The sequence below is a fragment of the Parasteatoda tepidariorum genome, chromosome 5 (genome assembly GCF_982258835.1).
Source record: "Parasteatoda tepidariorum strain Cologne lab strain chromosome 5, Ptep-v5.0, whole genome shotgun sequence".
Taxonomy (NCBI): Eukaryota; Metazoa; Arthropoda; class Arachnida; order Araneae; family Theridiidae; genus Parasteatoda; species Parasteatoda tepidariorum.
In genome coordinates, this window is record NC_141759.1 from 67762023 (window position 1) to 67781131 (window position 19109).

A 19109-nucleotide genomic window follows, 5' to 3' on the forward strand; every position below is an offset into this window, starting at 1 on the left:
AATGTATCCATAAGCATGATTGTACATTCTGGTACAACTCAACTCATTTCACATTCAATTTGATGATGATGCTTGTGCTTGTTTCTGTTTTCTTGTCTTGCCACGTCTGATTATAAGTTTTTCGTATTTAATTGTAGTATTTTTGTATATGTTTCTATTTTGTATGAAAAACAAAAATTGTTTTCAGTTATAAAACGTCTGATTCGTAATGTATTCATTTCAAAAAATTTTAATAATAGCTTGTACTGCAGTCTCTGTCCAATGTTTAATGTTTAGATTACCTGCTAATAGCAGACGGTGTTTAAAAGAAGAAATCCATAAAGGTGTTTTAGTTAGTGGAGAATATGATTTAAGTGACGCTCCAGGTCACATTACTGATTTGATGGTAATTGTTTTGTATTTCAATTAGCAAGGACTGATATCTTGTTTACCGGTTTTGATTGTTTACTTAGCGACTTAAATTATTTTGATGAGTTCCTTAAATCTTTTCATCAATCACTTATATCATATTTGAATAATTCATTAGATGATTATATTAAATTTTATACGATATTTACAAATTCTAAACCATATTTTACTAATGTTAAGAATTGGTGATCATGAGAACATACATAGCTACACATGTTGTTTCTAGTGCTGTCAAGCGCTAGTTATTCATACTTTGGGCATGTATTACTAAGCATCACATCTTTACATAACCTTTCAGCCCAAATATCATCGAGTTTATAAAAATAATGTGCTTATTCACACATCCAGAGTAATTTTTAAATTTGAATGAGTTGGGAAAATCTCTATTTTGTTATCTGTGACAAAATAATCACCAAGTTTTGGAGACTTACCAGCAGTGGCCCGCTAAAAACTAAAGGTGCAGACAAATAACTATACAGAGATACCTCCGGGGAGATTTTCGTGCTGTGATTTGTGGCAGAATTATCGCCAAGTCTCGGCAGCTGCTCGTGAGAAACTAAAAAAAACATCACAGAAAGGGACCAACTCGAAAGATATTACTCGTAACTACCCCCGGGCAAACATCTACACGTTTTTTTTTTTTTTTTTTTAAAAAAATTTGTAAGTTTAAAATCTATTTGGCAACTTTGCGATTGTAGTTGGCGCAACAGATCACAATCGAATCTCCACTCCACAATCGTATCTCCAATGTGTTAGAAATATCGCTATTGCATTCGTCTTAGTGGTGTTCCTAGATGTGGGCAAGAAGGGATGCCAAATTTATGTTACTAATTTATTTATGATTAGCACAATTTTTACATGATTGATTACCGTAATCTTCCCTTTGATAATATATATATATATTTTGCCGTAAATTTAATCAGAAAATTTAATATTTATCATAAATCAGTGGGTAATAAAAATGCTTTTTTAGCATTTTTGAGGCTATATTTTCCATTTGAAACAAAATCTACTTTTATATGCGGAGCCAATTTCTAAATTGCAGTAATTGTTTCTTTGGCTTTAGATAAATTGTTTATAAATGTGATGAATATAGGTGAAACCCCTATCCATGTTAATAAAAACATTTGTCAAAATGTAATGTTTTTTCGTTCCAGATGACAGAAAATATAATAACATGGATGCATCTAAATTAGAAGAATTTTTAGGTGTTTTGATAACGATTTCTCTTTTGACCATTTTTAAGATTATAATGATGTGTTTGCTTACCCAATGGCAGAATTGCCCTAAGTATACGAAAAAATCTATTTGTCTGATAACATTGTGGCTATATGACTCAATTATTAAGTCTTATTTTTACATTATTCAAAAAAAGAACTAATAAAAAAATTGTTTATTCTTCCAATTAATTATTTCCTGATTACATAAATTATATACTCTATGATGTTTGGTTTTTAACTGCTTGTATTGTTAAGCAATATAACATCTATTGATCTAGCAGGGGTCTATTTAGAAGAAATTTGGGTCCATTAAAAGACCTTTCACAAAATATCTTTTCATTAGAACGGATCCTTCACAAATTTGTTTATCTTCATTATTGATTTGTTAATCGAATAAACCATCTCCCCCGGTGCGGGGGGGGGGGGAGAAAGTCGGTTCGAAACAAAGTTTCCCTAAATTTAAATTCCAACACGTACACATTCTTATTAATATTAAATCATATTTTTTATAAATAAATTGTTGATCAATTTATATTTATTCATAAAATTAATTAATGGAATATTATGTAAATAAAAATTAATTTCTGGCAATTTTTTAAATAAAATATTAGAAATTTAAGAATTGTTTGTTTACTTGGGGAGATTTCCGTATCGTGATCTGTGGCAGAATAATCGCCAAGTCTGGGAAACTTCCGGGGGAAGACGGTTCGAAACAAACTAAGTTTCCCTAAATTTAAATTCCAACACGTGCACATTCTTATTAATATTAAATCATATTTTTTTTATAAATAAATTGTTGATCAATTTATATTTATTCATAAAATTAATTAATAGAATATTATGTAAATAAAAATTAATTTCTGGCAATTTTTTAAATAAAATATTATAAATTTAGGAATTGTTTGTTTACTTGGGGAGATTTCCGTATCGTGATCTGTGGCAGAATAATTGTCAAGTCTTGGAAACTTCCGGGCAGTAGCCCACCAGAAACTAAAAAAAATATCACAAAAAGGAACCAATTCGGAAAGGTATAACTCGTAGCCACCCCCGGGGAAACATCTACATGTGTTTTTTAAAAAAATATTAGCAAGTTCAAAATCTATTTGGCACCTTGGCAACCGTAGTTGGCGCGACAGATCACGATACGGAAATATACCCGTTTACTTAATGCGTAATACATTAAAAGTGATACATTACTGAGTTATGTTCTTTAGAATATGTCAATTGAAATTATTAAAAATGTGAGTAATTTTGTTTCCATTATTCGTTCAAAATGAATATTCTGTGTGAGCAGTATAAGCTAAATACCAAATATATGTCTGTTGCATCTCTAATTTAGTAGCAGCAATTGTTGAGCAGAATCTTGTATCTATTTACAATTTAAAAACTTCTTGAAAAGGATTTTTGCAATAACAGGACCCTATTTGGACAAATTCACAAAAGTGGGACCCTGGTTGAAAGAATGTGACTTATTAAGTCAACTGAAAGAGTTAAATCAATTAAAAATATTTTTACTTTATAAGTTTTTTTTCTAAAAAAAAAAAAATGCAAATGTGGAGATGGTCTTTAATGAATAATTTTTGTGAAAGGTTCTACTATTCATAAAACTATTCATAATTTGTGAAAACTATTATATAACTTATTCCAAAAACTATTCATAATTTGTGAATATAAAATAAGCATTAAGTCACATTCTTTCAACCAGGGTCCAGCTTTTGTGATTTTGCGCGAATAGGGTCCTATTATTGCAAAAAACCTTTTCAAGAAGTTTTTAAATTGTAAATAGATACAAGATTCTGCTGCTTCAATTGATTTCTAAAAATTACAAATTTACAGGATTTTCTAAAAATTCCATTAATTTCGTTCTATTTTCATTGATTTGTGTTTTTACTCATGTACCTAACTTATTGCTCCTTGTAAAATGTTTTAATAATTACAAATTACGTTATTTTTCAGGTTGTTGATACAAAAGGTCATATATTAGTATCAAGGGAAAATGTAGATAAAGGGAAATTTGCATTTGTTACTGATGATTATGATGTATTTGAAGCTTGTTTCATTTCAAAAACACCCGCTGGTATGCTTTATATTCATCATAATGTTTATATGATTGTTTTGTCTCAATATTCTAATAAATTAGTCATTTATGTATATATAGCTAATTATATTTTTTCTTTTTTTTTCATTTCTTTTATTTTTATTATGTTTGGTTTATTAAAAAAAATTAAATTTCATTCAGTCTGCCTTCTTAAAAGAATAAGGATAAATAAAATTTGAAGATTTGTTATGATTTAGTTTTTATTATGGATACATTACTATTACTTAGTATCTGTTCATATGATATCAATTCTTTATTATATTGTTTGACAAAGATGTAGAACATGGAATAATTCTTTTATTTTAAATGATTACCGTTTGCAAGTTCTATCTTTTTATGTTCCCTTTTTTTGTTTGAAAAAAAAATCTAAACAAGTAATATTGTTCATGAGAAAAAAATGTGGAAAATTTAAAAGAATATTTATTAGGTGGTAAGATTAAAGATGAGTGTTTGTGAATCTCATTATCTGAGAAAGCTTTTTATATAAAACTAATATTATCAGCAACTGTTTAAAAGAAACAAAAACAAAAAAACATTTGTTTTGCTAAATATATGCGAGTTGAATTTTGAACTTACATTATAACAACATTACTGTAAAAAAATATAGTGTTTTAGTTGAAAATATCTTTGTATTTATAATAAGAAAGATTTGTAAGTTATTTCATTTTTGATTTTGCAGGTCAAAGAGCACAAGATAGAGAAGTAGTTTTAACTTTGAAACATGGTGTGGAGGCTAAGAGCTATGATGCTGTATGTGTTCATTCTAATATAATTTTATAGTTCTTCATTTATATTATGTTAACTATATAGTAACTATTGAATATTTAACTTTACTTTAATTGTGTTACTTAATTCAGGTCATAAGTTTTCAAAATTTACATTGTCAAACCTCGATCTGTTGTTTTTTTACCTTTTGTGTTTCATGTTTATTACCTTTTTTTTATAATCTTGTTGCAAATGCTATTCTTATAGTGTTTCTGCTCAGTACTTGTTTTCATTGTTTTTCAAACTGGCAGATTCTCAGGTTTTACATTCAAAAATTCTATCGACATTTAGAAAATATTAAAGTTATTTTGTTTACCGGATCTGAGGAAGGAAATTAAAATTTATTGCAATTAGAGGAAATGCCTCAGACAACAACACATTTGATATTTATGCTTAACTTGATGAGAATGTTGAATCTTGAGTGCTGTCAGCTCAAGAAATGTTTGCAGAAGTAAGCTGACGTGCAAAGTGATACCGATGAAACAGAATAACAGCCAGCTTGGGAAACACATTGGGAAAAAGCCTTGAAGCCATGATGAATTTTCTATTAACGTGATCTTCAGAAAATGAGCGGCAATCTGCTATAAATATCGAAAGCTTAGTTGTTTGTGCTGAAGAGGAAAAAAAAGTATTTGGTCAAAATTTCCAAATGATTCATCTTTTGTTTGCATCCTACATATTTTTGCTGTAGATACCTAATTTTTTCAACTAAAGTTTTTTATAATTATACTACCGTTATCGCATTTTAGTCCATTGTTTCTTTATTTATTTTCATACATTTTCAATTCATTATTTGTAACAAAATTTTGTCTGTTTAATTTTTTAAACTCTAAATAAAATTGCTTATTTAGTTTGAAACTGATTTCATATCATGCAATAAAATGTTTCATCTCCCTTAAGGTTGCTGATATGGGCCGCTTGAAACCTCTTGAAGTTGAATTGCAAAGACTCGAAGACTTATCAGAATCAATTGTGAAGGACTTTGCTTACATGAGACAACGAGAAGCTGAGATGAGGGACACAAATGGTACTAGTAATAATTTTTTTTAAAACCATATTTACAAATGGTACTCAAAAAATTCCAAAATGTCTACATGCTTTCCAGGTTTTCAACTGTTGGTACTTAAAATGAATAGTAAAAATCTATTTGAATTAAAGATTCAATCGTAAATATTTTGATGACTTAGCTTCTGTATTTTGTCTAATTCTGTATGCATCAGAGCTTAAAAATTATATTGTCATGTAGAGATTCCTATTAGGAATTTTAAAAAAATCTTTGCATGCCATTAAATATTTTAATCGGAAATAGCATTCCTCCTTGCCTATCAGTCTGTAATAGTGGATTCATTGCAATGAATCAAATAAAACCTAGATTCCAATGCAATTTATTCACTGAGACGAGCAATAATCAGCCTTTGATAGTGTCTTGTTTATCAGCCTGTAATAGTTTTATATCTGGCAACATCTAATCTCTTTCGCTTTTTTTTTTCTCATCATTTTTTATATCACTTCAAGTACAGTATGAGTTTTTGAAATGAATATCTTAAGAAAAAGAAATATAACTTTCTACAGCAATGGATTAATAATTATTATTTAAAGCAAAATATATGTAGGTATATATTTAAAATTGCAATAACTTTTGTACAAACTGGAATTTTGGGGAAAAAATCATGTTTGATTCGTAAATGAAAAGGCTCTTTCAGCATTTCAAGTCTTAATTCAGTAGTTACATTGCAGATGGCTACAGGTCAACTAAACCTGCTATTTTTAACATTTAGTACTCCCAGTATAATTTTTTGCCTGCCTTCGTAATTTCGAACGAAGTCTTATTAACTTTATGCAGCAAAGCAAAATATAACATAAGGCAAAGTCAATAAGAATGAGAAACGAAAATGAGAAAATTTGTGAAAAAAGCACTTAAAATTGCAATGATTTTGGAACAGAGTGGAATTTCTAAAAAGAAAAAGAATATATACATATTTGTTAAATTTATAAACAAATATGGCCCTTTCTGCATACCACATTTAGCTATAATCTATAATTTTATTTCTGGGGCTTTTAGAGTGACCTGTGTGTAATTTTTGTGTCGAGTTTTACAGTTAATAAACTAATTATGAAATGTTAGATGTTCATTCCATTTAACATTTTTTTTTTTAAAGCAAATAAAGATCCTTAAGATCATGCCTTAAAGATCAATGTATGAACTTATAAATTCAATATTATTAAAATGTCATTAAATTAAATACATCTTCTTGATATACATTCTCAATACATTGCAAGTTTATTTTAGAGACTTTTATTTTTTGGTATGGGCATCTCAGGCGTCCAATTTTTTGGTGATGAGATGATGTTAAAATTACACTTGCAAGAGACACTCTTATTTACAATAGTTTAAAAATTTTGCGCATCAAAAAAAGTAATGAAAAAATACTTATTTCTTCTACTCAATATTTAATAGTACTATTACTTCTTAGTTCGTGTCCATTTTATTATCTCTAAATTGTGCCCATACTACTTACTGACGTTTTTACTATACTAGAATGGGATACTCTCAGACCAACACTTTCTAAATTTCTCTTACACTTTTTTTTTCCTGTCTTAAATTTTTTATTTGCTGTTTATACTTGAATTATACGTGTTTATCAGTTAAATCAAGTGAATATTATTATCGTAATTAGTGAATTTATCTTAAATGGAAAGAGAAATATTAGTTTTTTAATAATCAATATTTTACTTTGTGTAGCTGAAATATAGAAAATCTGATCAATTCTATGTAGCCTTAAGTTATTAAGGGTTGTAATGTTCATTCATGTGTTATCTATGAGCAAAAATAGAAAGTAGAAAGCATTAAGTGAGTGTTTTAATTCAATTTTTATCTTAAAAATTATAACTGGAGGCTTTGTAGTCGAAATTTTTTTAGCTATATGGTTTTATTCTAATTAGTTAATTTGAATGTCTTCATTTTTGCCTGTTTTTCAGGATTATTTTATAATGAATTCTTAGAATTTTTATGTCATTGAAATTTTACTTATGCCAGATTTTACAAGTGCTAAAGCTTCATTTTAAAAATTAAATTTATTCCAGTGAATGTAAAATCCATTATCACTCTTTTTTTTTTCTTTTTTTAGGGGGGAGGGGTTCTAATGAACCAAAAAGTGAGGAAAAAACTTCCTAAAATACCATAAATGTTCATAATAATGTTAGTACCTGTATCTAGTATATATTTTTTAGAATTTAAGAAAATTTTCTTCTTCAACAAGAAGATCTAATTGGGGAATTTTTTTGACGTATTAACAGACCAAAAGTAGTCCTTTTTAATCCTTGACTTGAATAACACAAAAAATTCCTTTTACAAAAAGGAAAAAGTATGTTGTTATGTATTTTTTTTATTATTATTTTTATTAGCCTTCAATTATTTTTTTGTTTTTCAGAATCTACAAATACCAGAGTGCTTTATTTCAGTATATTTTCTATGGGCATTCTTCTAGCTTTAGCTACATGGCAAGTTTTGTATCTTAGGAGATTCTTCAAAGCTAAAAAACTCATTGAATAAATTCACTATCTTCTATGAAGATACTTCAAAATATCAAAACAAAACTGTTTTGAGAGAAAAAGTTTTGTTTAAATGCTGCTTTTTTAAAAGAAAAAAAAAACTCAGTCTCAAAATGTTTTTTGAATGCTTTTCAGTATGCAATATCTTGCAATTGTATGTAATTTTTCACTTAAAAATTTTTTTGACACTAACATGATTATTTGAAAGCATTTGCATCTTTGAACTATTTTAATATCCTGGATAGTTGAAAACATTGTTTTGTGAGTAAGTTAATGATTTATTATTGATTTCCATTATTACGTTTTTGCTCTTTTTATGACATTAATAATAATCCATTGGAACTTAAATAGTTATTAGATGAAATTTTTAAACAATTGAACAAATATATTTCGAAACAATTATCTTCATTGTTCAGAGAATTGTTTACTGTCTATTCATTTTTATGTAATATTTCGTTTCTCCTAATGCTGTATTCAGCTAGGATGTACAACCTATGCTTTGAACCAAAACTAGCCGATGAAGTCTGTTCATTTGATCCCTGAGCTGACATAAATATTAATAAAAATTTTAAAAAAAGTAACAAGTAAAAGTAAGTTGCTGGTGTATCATATCTAGCCTTTAAGTTTTGTTTATGGGTTCAGTGATAGCTGTAAAAATTAATTTTTAATGAGCTTTGCAATTTTCTTTCCCCCCTCCCCCTTTAATTAGTGATAATTTGTTTGCTTTTTTATCTTCCAGCTATATTTGTAACAATTTACTTTTATATACTTATTTAATTTATGGTATCTTTATTATATGAAAAATTTAGTTGTGCCTGTGTAATTTATACAAATTAGTACTTTAAATTAGAATTTAAATGCAGCCTGAATTTTTAGGATTACAGTTTTATCTTATTATTGGCCTGCTATACAAGAATGGTTGTGCGTCCTTGATTCAGATCATTTCATCTCTGTTACTGAGAAATTTTTAGTTTTTTTTCTTCATATTAATAAGGTTTAGGTTAATATTTTTGAATTTTGTTTATGCAACTATGTACTGTCACTATGTAATGTTTTTCTTTCCTTTATTCATATGACAATTTCTCTAAACTATTTTCATTAGAAATAATACTTCTAGAATTACGAGAAATTATGGCAAAGTTTTTGATGGTGAAAGGTGTTATTTAGTGCTGTTTTGGATTTAAAAGATGATTGAATTCATTTGGACATGTTTTGTATATAAGTATTAATTTTTTTCTTATTTTTTTCATCATGCATTTTATCATCTGTTACTTGGATTCATTTTATTGTTATTCATGCTTTTTAACTCTTATTGAATTAGTATTAATGTAAAGACAATGTATTTTTATCATATTTTAATATAATTTAAAAGAGGTTCTAAATTTTTGATAAATGAAATAAACGTGATATTGTAATTACAGAATAAAGCACCATTTAAAACACTTGCTGTTTCATTTGTACACTAAATAAAATTATTACAATTTACTTCAGTTTTTCTATTTATTTTGATTCTTTATTTTTAAGGTGTTTATAACTTATAATAAAGTAAAAAGGATAATATTAACAGTTGGAATTTATTTGTATCTTAGGAAAGTTTTCTTATTCGACCCTGTAGCTGCGTGGTATTGTTTCTTATATTGATTAATACATCATTGAAAAAGAAATAGAATTGTAAGGTGTTCCTCATTTTACAACTCATTTAAAGAAATAAAAAAACTGTGAAATAATAAAGCTCACAATAGGATATTAGGCACGTTATTTTGAAATTTGTCAAACGGAAATTGCTCAAAAGTTTCCTACTAATGTTTGTTTGAATTCTTTATTTTAAACTGTGCATAACTAGGAGGCTTTGCCCCCTGCTCACTCTGCTCACCATCCCCCACAATTCATTTGCATTTGTTTTTATTTCTTCCTAAATTGCCTTTTTTCCTAATAAGCAATTAAATATTTGGTAATTAAGTATAATTATTAAGAAATGAAAGTTGAACTTTTGAAATATGTTTGTCCGTCAAAGAACATTTAGTTAACAAATTTTTTTTCCTATACTTCTTATTCCTTTAGTAGTACAGTAATTTTTAATCCTAAACTGTTGGCCAATTCCTTTTAAATCTTTTATTTAATGTACTCGTAGATCACATTTGTCACATATTTTTCAAAAAAAGAATTATTATACCAGGATGTTCCTGAAGTATTTCTCTAGCGAGATAGTTTTTTTCATCCAATAGTTTTTGCATTATAAGACTGAGAAACGTTGAAATTTCCTGAAAAGCAAGGTGTACAGCAATCGCAGTTTGTTTATTTTTTAAAAGAATTTTTTTTTACTAATTTCTGAGCTAATTTAATTTAACAAATTAAATTCCTTTGCAACCACTCATTTATGTTTAAAGATGTACAATCCATCTCACAATGCTTTTATAAAACTAATAAGAATTCTAATTAATTTTGAAATTTGTAATTAGATATCAAATTTGATTATTTATCCACACCAGTATTTAATTTTTTTCAATTTTATGGATAATCTGTCCCATTCTGGGCTTGACGATTATGAGCGTGCTAAAAACATCTGCGCTTGCAGTTCTTAAGCTTAGCATGTTATGGTCTTAACCTCTGATATAGTTAAAGCAGCACAAATATTGCAGACCTGCGAACTCTCATCCTCTTGGCCCTAGATACATATTAAGAAATGAGCGTAATACACTTGAGAACATGTTACTGTGCATGATCGAAATCAAGAGAATGTCGACTTTCACATTATCACATAGTTGCTTTGGTGAATGTATATTTGTTGTATCCGATTTGATTTTAATTTATTTGTTGATATTCGGTATTTTGATAAATTTATTCGATATTTTGATATGTACTGAGGATAGATTAGGAGGAACATCAATGTTCAGAGTACCGGTTAAATGCATACTGGGCAGTGGTACTTATATAGACTTAGTATATATTTTGAACCTTTACCAAACGACTATGTTATTGTCAACAACCACCAATTTCGATCAGTAACATACATACGTATATATTTATAAAAATATATAAGAATTTTAAAAAAGAACTTGAATTATTCATTGTTCAATATGGGATGGAAATCGCTGCCATTAGTGGGGAAAATTTACGAACTCAATTGAAATTAGATTCATATTAACAAGTGAGCTTTACTTCATTTGAAAATGCCTATATATATCAAATATTCATTGAAATTTTGAAAAAAGAATTCGGACTATCCCATGCAGATAAATTCATAGTCTGGACAGTGCTGCAATTAGTGTGGACAGTATACGAATTTTTTATACTTTGCTAATTCAATTGAAACTCGATTCATATTAACGAGTGAGCGTTGATTAAGTTGAAAGCACCAAAATGCATTCAGAAATAGAGGTATTTTGAAGAAGAAACAAAAAAAAAAATTTGTACTGTGCAATGCAGGCCAAGTTTAATTTATGGAAATCACTATCATAATTGTGGATGTGTAATATCATAATTTGCGAATTTTTTATTATTTTTTGATGTAAGGAATTCAATTGTAATTAGATTCATATTAACAAATTAATGTTATTTCATTCGAAAAAATCAAATATATATTACGAAAAATCTTTAGGAATTATGAAAAAAGAATTTGAATTGTCCAATACATGCTAAATTTAGAGTATGGAAATCCCTACCATAAGTGTGGACATGTTGCGGGGTCAATTAATTTAATATACTTATATATAAGTCGAGAAATATCTAAAGGAATTTTGAAAGAAAATTACAATAAGTAAATGAATAAAATTCGCGAATTTTTTGCCATGCAGAGTTCAATTGAAACTAAATTCATATTAACTATTGAGCGGTAATTCATTTGGAAAACTAACGTATATATCTAGAAATATTATAGGAATTTTGAAAAAAAAAAAGGGATTTGAACTGTCCAATGCGGGCTATATTCATAGTCCGGAAATCTTTGTCATACGTATGAATACTTAGAAAATGTTTTATACTTTTTCGACATGTGGAATTCAATTGAAGTTAGATTCATATTAACAGCGAGGGTCAATTTGTTTGAAAACAATTTCGACATAGGAAAATGGGTAAAAACCGAGTAAATTGATTGTGTAGAAATTATCAATCTAGCGGACTAACTTAGAATTGCACTTACTAGCCAACATGAAGGACATACCATATTGACTTGTTGATTTATTCACAGCGTAAGTGTAAATAAGTTAATTTTACTGTGTCAACTCTAATATTCTCTTTTTAAGCTATCCTTATTTATTGGTTATTACAGTTATAAAAACTATTTTTAGTTTTCTCGTGCGTGGTAAGACTTCGTCCGCTCCCCTTCCTTTATGAGTGTCTACGCTGCTCCTACGGATGCTGTAGTGCAGCGGATCGAGAAGATTACTACATCCAAGGCTGAAAGGTCATGCAGGCCCCAAAAAAATTTAGTGCAGGCCCCTTCCTTAAACAACAAAAAGCCTTATTTTAACATTTTGCAGAATTTTTGAAGCCTCCTCAAAATAAATTGTAATTTTTATAAAGAAATTCTCTTCAATTTTCTTTTACAGATCCAATTAATAATAAGTACTATATTTTTTGTAATGAATTTTACTCGGGGGCCTGGGGCACTGTAATTCTAGTGTTTCTAAATTTCCCATGGAGTTAACTTGTGCACCCAGGGTGAGACTGAGTAATTTTACTTTTTCTAGGAGAAATCATTTATAGAAAAAGTAGTACATCAAAGACTTTTCATGAATGATATATTGTACATAACTGAATAATGAATATCTTAAGTCTGATAGTTTCTTAGACTATTAGTTTAGTTCCGACAGGCCTTCAAATCTTATCCATCCGGTCTTACCCCACTTTCCCCTACATAGATATTTTCAAACAAATTGTTGCGTGCTTTTTAGTATGAAAATATTTTCTGAATTCCGCGCGACGAAAATTTATAAAAATTTCGTTGAGTGTCCACATTAATATTTTCATTCTCGGAACTTAACAAAATAAGTAGGGGAGAGTCGGGTAGCTCCGCCCAGCGGGTACCCCCGCCCAACGTCAATTTCATATGTATAGAATATTTTCTCAAGTCAATGTGCCATCGGACATTAATTGTTATATTAAAAAGAGATTATTTTCAAAGTTTCAAGTATTTATGCAGCTGGTAACATGGTAAACAAAAGTTTTGAATGCAGTAGTCTTGAAATTAAGAAAAATTGGTTGAATGTTTCGTTTAAACTTCATTTTAATACTTATAAAATAATTTTTTCTATACATACAGCATTAAAGTATGTAGTCTTAGGTTTAATTTGCACGAAGAAAGAAGTTTATTTTTGAAAAATTGTTCGAGTAATTACAAATTTACAAAAAAATTGAATTTCGGGTCGCCCCGCTCACATGAATGTCAGGTATCACCGCCCAATTTTATTTCGTTGATAAATGTACGGTTGCAAAGATTATTATCTTATTGCTTCAAATTTGAATGTTATATGCATTTTTAACAACAAATATTGTTGTTATTAAATGATAGAATTCACTAAAAGTACATAAATATGTAATAAATAAAATAATTTTTTGATAAAAATGATAAATGAGGTTTATCTATTGTCAATACATTGGTCACTTTCATTTACTCCTGAAAAAACAGCCGAAAAACATAATTTTTGTAACTGGGCGGGGCTACCCGACGCATTTTGAAAAGAGCTGAAAAACATGTTTTTTTAAATTTCTATTTTAAGTTAAACTATTCTTTTTTTGGTTTATTCTCTTTGCGTTATTTAATTATATGGTCAAACAATAGAAACATACAAAAATATTGATTATTACTCAATATTATACAGAAATATAAGCAATACTCCTTAAGTGAGCGGGGCTACCCGACTCTCCCCTACCTTTTTTTGGAAGCTTCCATGCGAATTTTTTGAACTTGACTTATATACCATATCAGAACTGAAACTTATTTAATTTTAAGCTGTGACAATGCGAAAAAAATACGGGATTCTTTGAATAACTTTTGATTTAGTGTTCGAATCTCCGCGTACTACTGGGACTCAATATAAATGGTTTAAAGGGGCGACGTTATTTTAAGTTGCGAAACCATATGCGAAAATGCACTTTCTTAGAATATATTATTCCTTACGTTCAAAATATAAGGGGTAGCCGCAGTATGGGAAATTGTTTGGTCAGGAGCACCTTAATATTAATTTTTGGCGTATATTTTTTACACAAATAAAAAAACTTTTTTAGCACAATTACAAAATTCGTTTTTAGTTATTGTAAGGTATACAAATTTTCACATCATTTTAAAAATTGTAATTTTATACGTCAAAATAGAAATTTTGAAGGAAATCGGTTAAATAGTTCTTGAGAAATCGAATTTTAAAAAAGCTGCATATTCAAATTTTGATTTCTCAGGAACTATTTGACTGATTTCGTTCAAATTTTGTATTTTGCCTATTCGTCTGCTCTAAATAATTAGCATATGTGAGGTTGCTCCTTATAGCCATTAAGAATGGGTCATACTACGTGAAGTAATAATAAATAGTAATTACTAATCGGATTTCCAAATTAATTATTGCAGACGATTAGACATAATTAGAACGAAATCGCTTGAAAAGTTCCTGTAACAACCTTATAAGCTCTGATAAGTTTTAAAGTCTTTCTTTCTCTACTTTTTTCTATTTAATTTAATTAATTTATTTATTTATTCTCATTTAAATTGCAGTTTATAATAATATTGATTCAGAGTTGCTAATACTTTGTCTTCTCGAACAACCTGTATATTAGGCCACTCCAATAGGGCATGACTGTAATTAAATTTGTCCCCTTGCTGCGTTTTTTCCCTTCACTTGAAAATGTAAACTTGTACTCCAAAATACTTGTTTAAAATTGGTGTATTTCTATTTATTTTTATCTAATTACTAAAGACTGTATTTCTATCACAAGTCTTAAAAGTAGCGTAACACACTAAAATAGTTGCTTAACGTGTATAATTTAGTGCCTCTTTGAAAAAAATACAATAGGACGCTGAAGTAACAAAAGTTCATAACAAAAAAATGGTATCCTTCATTTCTGACAGTTGATTTCCCACAGTTTATTTCTAGATTTGTCTTCTAAAAATGATGTTTTATATTTGAGACTTGCATTGCTTTCAGAAATAACAAAATAAGTAAATAAATAAGAATTTTTGGTCCATTTTATTTGTTTGCTGAAATAAGGAATATTTTTTATTTTGTTGATTTTTCGGAAGAAAGGATGCACATAACATTATATTCTATTTCTTGAAAGTAGGAAGTACGGCACTCTATTTACAACCTAACGGCACTTAATGACGTATTTAAGAGTACTCCATAGCGCTGGAAAATTTTTACATCTGAATTCTAATTTACCTTCATTGTTATTATTTCAAAGTTTATAGAAATGTGGGTTCTGGTAAACCTTAAATCTAGAGTAAACCATAAAAGCTTTAAATGCTGTGCTGATTAAAAAGAAGAAGAAAAAAAAACATTTAAAAGCAAACAAGCATACAAATTAGTGCATGATTATTTTCCCATTGCGAAATCCTGCCACAATTAGTTTGTATTTTTATACTTTAAAAAAGCTGACAGGACTGGGAACTGGTCTTGTTTCAGGAAGGTTCTGGGTTCATGGATGTTGTTCCATTCTCTACACCAGAGGTCGCCAAAGTGGTCTATATAGACCCCCAGGTGTCTATTTAACATAAGCGGGGGTCGATCTGAGCTAGGGGGTCGATCCGAACCGAAAGTGTCGATTGGTCGAAGGATTATCAGAATTTTTTTCAGATATGTGACAATTAGAAATAAAAGAAGACTTGAAAATTTATGCAGGTAATCTTCAAAAATTGAGCGACGATTTTAAACTGCGTTTTGTTGATTTGGAAAACATTGACATCCCTGATTGGATTATTGTGCCATTTTCTGCTCAAAGTGAAAACGTGGACATGAACCTGCAAGATGAGCTTGCTGAATTATTATGGGGATTTGAAGAAAAGACGCTTTTTAAAAATTTAACAATAAGCAAATTTTGGACAAATATAAATATAATGCAAAAATATGTAAGACTTTACGAAATAGCTCAGCCATTTATAATAGCATTTCCAAGTTCCTATATGGTTGAAGCCGGTTTCAGTCACGTAAATTCAATCTTAACTAAGAATAGAAATAAATTAAATGTGGAGTTTCGAGGGGATTTAAGATTAAAATTGACCAATTTTGAACCCAATATAACGAACGTTGCAACAAAATAAAACACCAGGCACATCCATGTCATTGATTAAGAAGCAATAAATCCGTAGTTACTTTACTTATTATTTCTACTTACTTATAATTACTTATTATTTCATAAATATTAAGGTATTTATATTTCAACATTAATATATTTTTCATAAAACTATTGTTACACTATGTACTATTACTTTAATTAATGTTCAAAATCATAAAATAAATGTACAAACACAGTATCTAATAGAGTTTTATTTTAATTAACCGAAAATTACTTTTATGGGGGTCGATGGAGATTTCGAAAAATTAAGTAGGGGTCGATGATCAAAAAAGTTTGGCAACCCCTGCTCTACACTATCTGTCTTTACTTTGAGAGCAACGTTGGTCCACCTAATATGGTGCCCTTGAAACAGTGGCCATCAAATCTGCCCTGTAAATGCCTGAATTGACGAAATGTTAGCACAAGTGGACATTGGAAATTAAAAAATAAAATAAATATTTAAAAAAAAGCTTTTTCAACATTTGATACTTCATGATTTATTCTAGGTTTACCTGAATGAACTTTTTCTATTCTTCAAATTGCTTATATTTTTATGTGGGTGAAAGAGAATTTGCCATGAAGAGTTTCTCCCACGTTATAGTGACCTCTTAAGGCTGTTATGATCACCCATATTTTATTTTACATAAGAAATCTTTTTTGTATTTTTCGTTTCTTTTTTTTTCCGCTTAAAAGATGAGCTACATTAAAAAAAAAAAAATCTCAACGAAATAAAGCGTAAATTTATATATAGGGGAGAGTCGGGTAGCCCCGCTCACTTAAGGAGTATTGCTTATATTTCTGTATAATACTTTGTAATAATCAACATTTTTGTATGTTTCTATTGTTTTATCATCTAATTAAATAATGCAAAAAGAATAAACCAAAAAAAGAATAGTTAAACTTAAAAAAATATGTTTTTCAGCTCTTTTCAAAATGTGTCGGGTAGCCCCGCCCAGTTACAAAAATTTTGTTTTTTGGCTATTTTTTTAGGTGTAAATGAGAATGACCAATGTATTGACAATAGATAAACCTCATTTATCATTTTTATCACAAAATTAATTTATTTATTACATATTTATATACTTTTAGTGAATTCTATCATTTAATAACAACAAATGTCATACTTTTTATCATTATTAATAAATATTAATATATTATAATATTAATACATATTTATATTAAATATTTAACGAAAATAATTTAATTTGAGTAACAATAATTAATAACAATAGTTGTTTTTATTTGGTTGATCTCTTCTTATAAACTTAATATAAAAAACTTCTTATAAAATTACAAATTCACTTTGTATTTTGATTGCATTCAAATGCTTCTGTAGATTGATTCGTTCACAAATAAGTGAAAATAAATCAGTAAGCAAATAGCTTATCACAATATTTATGATTTCTTGATATTAAATTTAATTTGGATATATCAATTACATTTTTAAAATATTTAATTTGTCATTTTTAAATATATAAATTTATGTTTCATATAATATTAAAACATATATTTGTTGTTAAAAATGCATATAACATTCAAATTTGAAGCAATAAAATCATAATCTTTGCAACCGTACATTTATAGACGAAATATAATTGGGCGCTGATACCCGACATTCATGTGAGCGGGGCTACCCGATATCCAATTTTTTTTGTAAATTTGTAATTACTCGAACAATTTTTTACATACAAACTTCTTTCTTTGTGCAAATTAAACTTAAGACTACATACTTTAATGCTGTATGTATAGAAAAAATTATTTTTTTAGTACTAAAATGAAGTTTAATCGAAACATTCAACCAATTTTTCTTAATTTCATGACTACTGTATTCAACATATTTTCAAAACTATTGTTTACCATGTTACCAGCTGCATAAATGCTTGAAACTTTGAAAATAATCTTTTTTTAATATAACAATTAATGTCCGATGGCCCATTGACTTGAAAAAATATTCTATACATATGAAATTGCCTGGGCCGGGGGTACCCGCTGGGCGCGGCTACCGGACTCTCCCCTATATATATGAAGAAAAAAAAAACAGTTGCATTTTTATCTTATTGATAAAGATTAGAAAACAATCTCAAGAACGTATTCTTTATGGAACACTTGGATTAGTAATATTTAAAAGCTAATTTTATATTTCTTCCAAAAACATGAATATATGCAATCCCCTTATAATGCTGAAGTCTCCATATTAGGCTAATAAAAACAGTAATAATTAGCAGACATTAAATCTCTCTTAATAAGTGTTTAATTACAAACTAATCAGGTAAATAACTGTTTAATATGCTTGATGTCAACTATAAAAATTGGTAAATATAGTATTCTGCTTCGATTTAAACGAGTTTTATCTATAATGATGTTCTAAAGCAATGAAATGTTAGACATGTTTGAAACGTCTACTATATAAGACTGTAGGCTAAACCTTCTGATTCCATTTAAACGAGCCTTATATCTGTAATGATGTACAAAATTAATGAAGTATTAGACATCTTTTAAAAACGCTCTTTGTGTCATGGGAATCTTCAGTGACAAATTAAAAAAACTTGATAGGATTAACGTTCGTTAAAGATATACATTTATTTGAGAATGCAAATATAAAATTATTTTTAAAAAATGAAAACTTAAAATGAAGCTTCATTGTATTCTGCTTATTCAGCAGGTGGTTCTCTAGTAATTTAAAGGCGCTTTTTGTTTCAATGCTTTTATTTATTTTTATACTACTTAGAATTAGAAGCAAAAGCAGGTGCTTTTGCCAAGTTTCGCCCACTGCTTGCGTTCCGAAATAAACAGTTAAAAATTTGCTG

At 28.3% G+C, this 19109-nt stretch overlaps 1 protein-coding gene across 1 annotated transcript; it reads left to right on the forward strand.

Moving 5' to 3' along the window:
• Positions 1-29: 29 nt before the first annotated feature.
• bai (Transmembrane emp24 domain-containing protein bai) lies at positions 30-9528 on the forward strand. The gene is made up of 5 exons (XM_043040499.3): positions 30-385; positions 3585-3705; positions 4406-4476; positions 5392-5518; positions 7923-9528. The coding sequence occupies exons 1-5, from the start codon at positions 209-211 to the stop codon at positions 8042-8044; spliced, it is 618 nt and encodes a 205-aa protein (XP_042896433.1). The 5' UTR covers positions 30-208; the 3' UTR covers positions 8045-9528.
• Positions 9529-19109: the final 9581 nt, after the last annotated feature.